Consider the following 3415-nt stretch of genomic DNA (forward strand, 5'->3'; position numbering starts at 1 on the left):
TCGTATAACCTCAAAACCTAAAGTGAGCGGCTTTCGCCTGTTTCATGCAGTTTTTGTTTATATTAAAATCTAGATTGAAGTCATTCAAATAAGTTGAAAAATATGTCCAACTTCAATTTAAATTCAATTACCGAAGCGTTGGAGGTATCCCCGGTCAAAACAGGTGTTAGTTTTCTGGGTAAAGGGCTAAAATGGGAGTCTGAAGCCGGTGGTAAGTAGACAGAAGTAACATCTGTCGTCCCTTGCGTTTGAGCGGAATTTTTATTCGTTTCTATATATTATTTTAGCCAAAGCACTAATCGACGCTATCGAAGCGTGTGCTAGCCTCCAGTTCCTGAATCTAGAAGGAAACACGCTTGGCGTGGAAGCGGCCCAGGGCATAGCTAAAGCTTTAGAGAAACATCCGGAACTGAAGGAGGCCCTGTTCAAGGATTTGTTTACAGGTCGCATGAAAACAGAAATTCCCATCGCATTGATGGCGCTTGGACAGGGCATGATTGTAGCTGGCGCTCAGCTAACTGTTTTGGATTGTTCCGATAATGCGTTGGGACCAAATGGCATGACGGGTCTGGTTGATTTACTGAAAAGTCCGACTTGTTTTACGTTGCGGGTGAGATTTTAATATAAGTACACAATAGAAACATTGTATGAAACTGTTTAACCTCACTCTTCAACAGTTCTGAGAGCTTATTTACATGGACTATTGATTTGAATGTTTAATTCATCCACTGTACGGGAAACTGGGTTTGAATTTCTTTAAATCATAACACCTTGTAAACAAGCTGTTTTCTTTGCTGGCATCATCATGCAATGTACTATTGCTCAATTGGAACAATGGCTAATTGAAGTTTTCCAATTTATTTAAGGAACTCAAATTAAACAACTGCGGTTTAGGAATCACCGGTGGAAAGATGCTAGCAAAAGCATTGCTCGCATGTTACGAGGAAAGTTCTAAAAAAGGAAAACCGTTCGCTTTGAGGTTGTTTATAGCCGGTCGTAACAGGTTGGAGAATGATGGCGCTAAAGCTCTTGCGGAAGTATTTGGTACAGTACAAAGTTTGGAGCATGTCGAGATGCCTCAAAATGGTATTTATCATCCGGGAATTTCGGCTCTTTCTGATGCTTTCAAGAAGAACAGCAATTTGCAAATTTTAAATTTGAACGACAATACGATCGGTCCGAAGGGCGCTGAATCGCTGGCAGAAGCTATTTTCGATTTACAGTGTCTGAAGGAAATCAACTTTGGTGACTGCTTGCTCAAGACCAAAGGAGCCATGTATCTAGCGGAAGCACTGCAGGACCTTCACAACCAAATTGAAGTTGTAAACTTTGGTTTCAACGAGATTGGACCTGAAGGAGGGTATTCTATCGCAAATGCCATGTATAATAAAGACAACATCAAGTCGATTATACTGGACGGAAACCAGTTTGGGCACGACTGCCGGGAGCAGATAAAGGAAACTCTAGAAGAGTGCGGACGTTTGGAAGCACTGGGACCGTTTGATGAAGACGATTCTGAAGGGGAAGAAGATGACGACGAAGACGATGAGGAAGAAGAGGATGAGGAAACAGACGATGAGGATGCCGGAGGTGAATCAGATCAGGCAGAGGCGGACGAGTCGTACTCGGATCAACATGTGACCACCGAGCCGGAAATATCACATTTGCTAACAGATAATCATAATACCAGTTCGATTGATCTCGACGAGTCACTTCCTAACACGGTAGAGTCGTACTGCCGAATTAATTATCCGTCGGAAGGAATGTTCAACGCCTTAGAAGAACCAAACAAAATTGAAGCTTTTCGTGAATATCTAAAATCCGTTCCGTCAGATGATTATTTGACACATCTTGCTTTCACAATTCTAAAACTTTCGGAAATTTCCGAGCATAATAGTGAGGCACTGGAAGTTTCTGAAGCTCTAATTGCTGACGCGTATGACTACGCCAAGAATAATAATAGGTTGAAAAGCCTGCGAAACTTCCTGCTCATTCAGCTAGGACTACTGAAGTGCGAGGACCATTCATTCAAACCCGGATATAATATGCAAGGTTGCCGCCACGCGCTTAGGAATGCTATCAAGAAAAACATTGTGCCCGAGGAAGAGCAAAACTTTTTTAATGTGTTCATGGAGCATAGGGGCTAGATGTAAATTGATTGTTCGGAAAATCATGAATAGATGATTTAATATTATAAATTATTTATAAGTTTGACGTCATGAAATTGTTAAGATTAAGTAATATTAGAACATTCAAGATTATTAAACATAAACAAACATGCAATTTGCCAAGGATTTTTAAACTGAACTATCAGAAGACATTCAAACTAGTGAACGATCGGTAAACTTTCGATTCACTTTTACCAATCTCTTCTGTGGGATGATATTCATACTTATACACAGAAACATATTTCCTTCTAAGCTGTAATTGAACCTGAAAACGTTGCTTACTAGGGTCGCGAATATCACCTTCTAACTGGCCCAAAAACTGACTTGAGTAGTGAACCGGCACATACTTCTGCGTCATGAACAGGTTACTGATGAATGTTGTCTTTCCAATGGCAACCGCAGAATATTCACGATCGATCCGCTTCAGTACCTGACTTTCTGGTTCCGTGTGGCGACTGTTGAAGAAAAGAGAATGCGGCTTATTATCATAAATGCGTTATGAAGCTTACACTTGCACTCGATGTTTCTCGAACACATGCAAGGCTAGCTGCGATTCTTCTTGGGCGGTTTGGCATATTTTATAGATGATGGCACCAACCAAGTATTGCTTTTCACCAGAGTCTTCCTCGTATGGTGGTTGATTATTGTTAACATCGCGCCTTAGTGTGTCACTATGAGCACGTCCCTGCAAGGAAATCAATGACGCTGAACTTCCCAAGCGCAAACTTCGCCTTCTTCGTTGTTCATATGTTGTAAAAGAAGATAGACGCCTTCGACTTGAAGATGTCATTTTGCTACTTATGATCTGTATAAATACGATTTTCTCTATTTAAGCTATTAAAAGTTAAAATGATGTTTTTTTTTTATAAAAAGGCGCCAACAGCAAACAATAGCAATGACCCAATAAAATGCTGCTCACATTGCAACACGACACTTTGAAGATCATAGGTAAACTGATTTACGTACAATAAGAATAGAACCAATAATATAATAACTCGAAACAATGTAGGGTTCGCTCAAATATTACGCGACGCGATTCTTTGCTATTTAGGTACCCCACCCGCTTTCTTTATTCCAAAGCAAAGTTAGAAAAAAATACAAACGCAGAACTTATTGCCTTGGACAATAAAAATTAGAAAAAGATTCTTTTTGGTTTTTATGTGCATGGTTTTACTAAAAAGAAGTTCTAAAGATAGGGCAAGCAAACTCCTGAGGCAATCGAGTGTCACATACCTTTCGACGCCTCT

The 3415-nt window shown here is 40.2% G+C and overlaps 2 protein-coding genes across 3 annotated transcripts; one reads left to right on the top strand and one right to left on the bottom strand.

Annotated features, from left to right (window-relative positions):
* LOC131685146 (ran GTPase-activating protein) lies at nucleotides 1-2283 on the top strand. Its single transcript, XM_058968628.1, has 3 exons — nucleotides 1-211; nucleotides 288-610; nucleotides 867-2283. The coding sequence occupies exons 1-3, from the start codon at nucleotides 103-105 to the stop codon at nucleotides 2145-2147; spliced, it is 1713 nt and encodes a 570-aa protein (XP_058824611.1). The 5' UTR covers nucleotides 1-102; the 3' UTR covers nucleotides 2148-2283.
* On the bottom strand, nucleotides 2259-2958 carry LOC131685164 (uncharacterized). 2 transcript variants are annotated; one of them, XM_058968660.1, is made up of 2 exons: nucleotides 2684-2958; nucleotides 2259-2623 (listed from the first exon to the last, which is right to left on the bottom strand). In XM_058968660.1, exons 1-2 carry the CDS (start codon nucleotides 2956-2958, stop codon nucleotides 2311-2313), a joined length of 588 nt encoding a protein of 195 aa, XP_058824643.1. In that variant the 3' UTR covers nucleotides 2259-2310. The 2 variants fall into 2 exon arrangements, with proteins under 2 accessions (XP_058824643.1, XP_058824642.1); XM_058968659.1 differs by having other exon boundaries at nucleotides 2678-2958.
* Between the last annotated feature and the right edge of the window lie 457 nt (nucleotides 2959-3415).

This window comes from Topomyia yanbarensis, chromosome 2 (genome assembly GCF_030247195.1).
Source record: "Topomyia yanbarensis strain Yona2022 chromosome 2, ASM3024719v1, whole genome shotgun sequence".
Taxonomy (NCBI): Eukaryota; Metazoa; Arthropoda; class Insecta; order Diptera; family Culicidae; genus Topomyia; species Topomyia yanbarensis.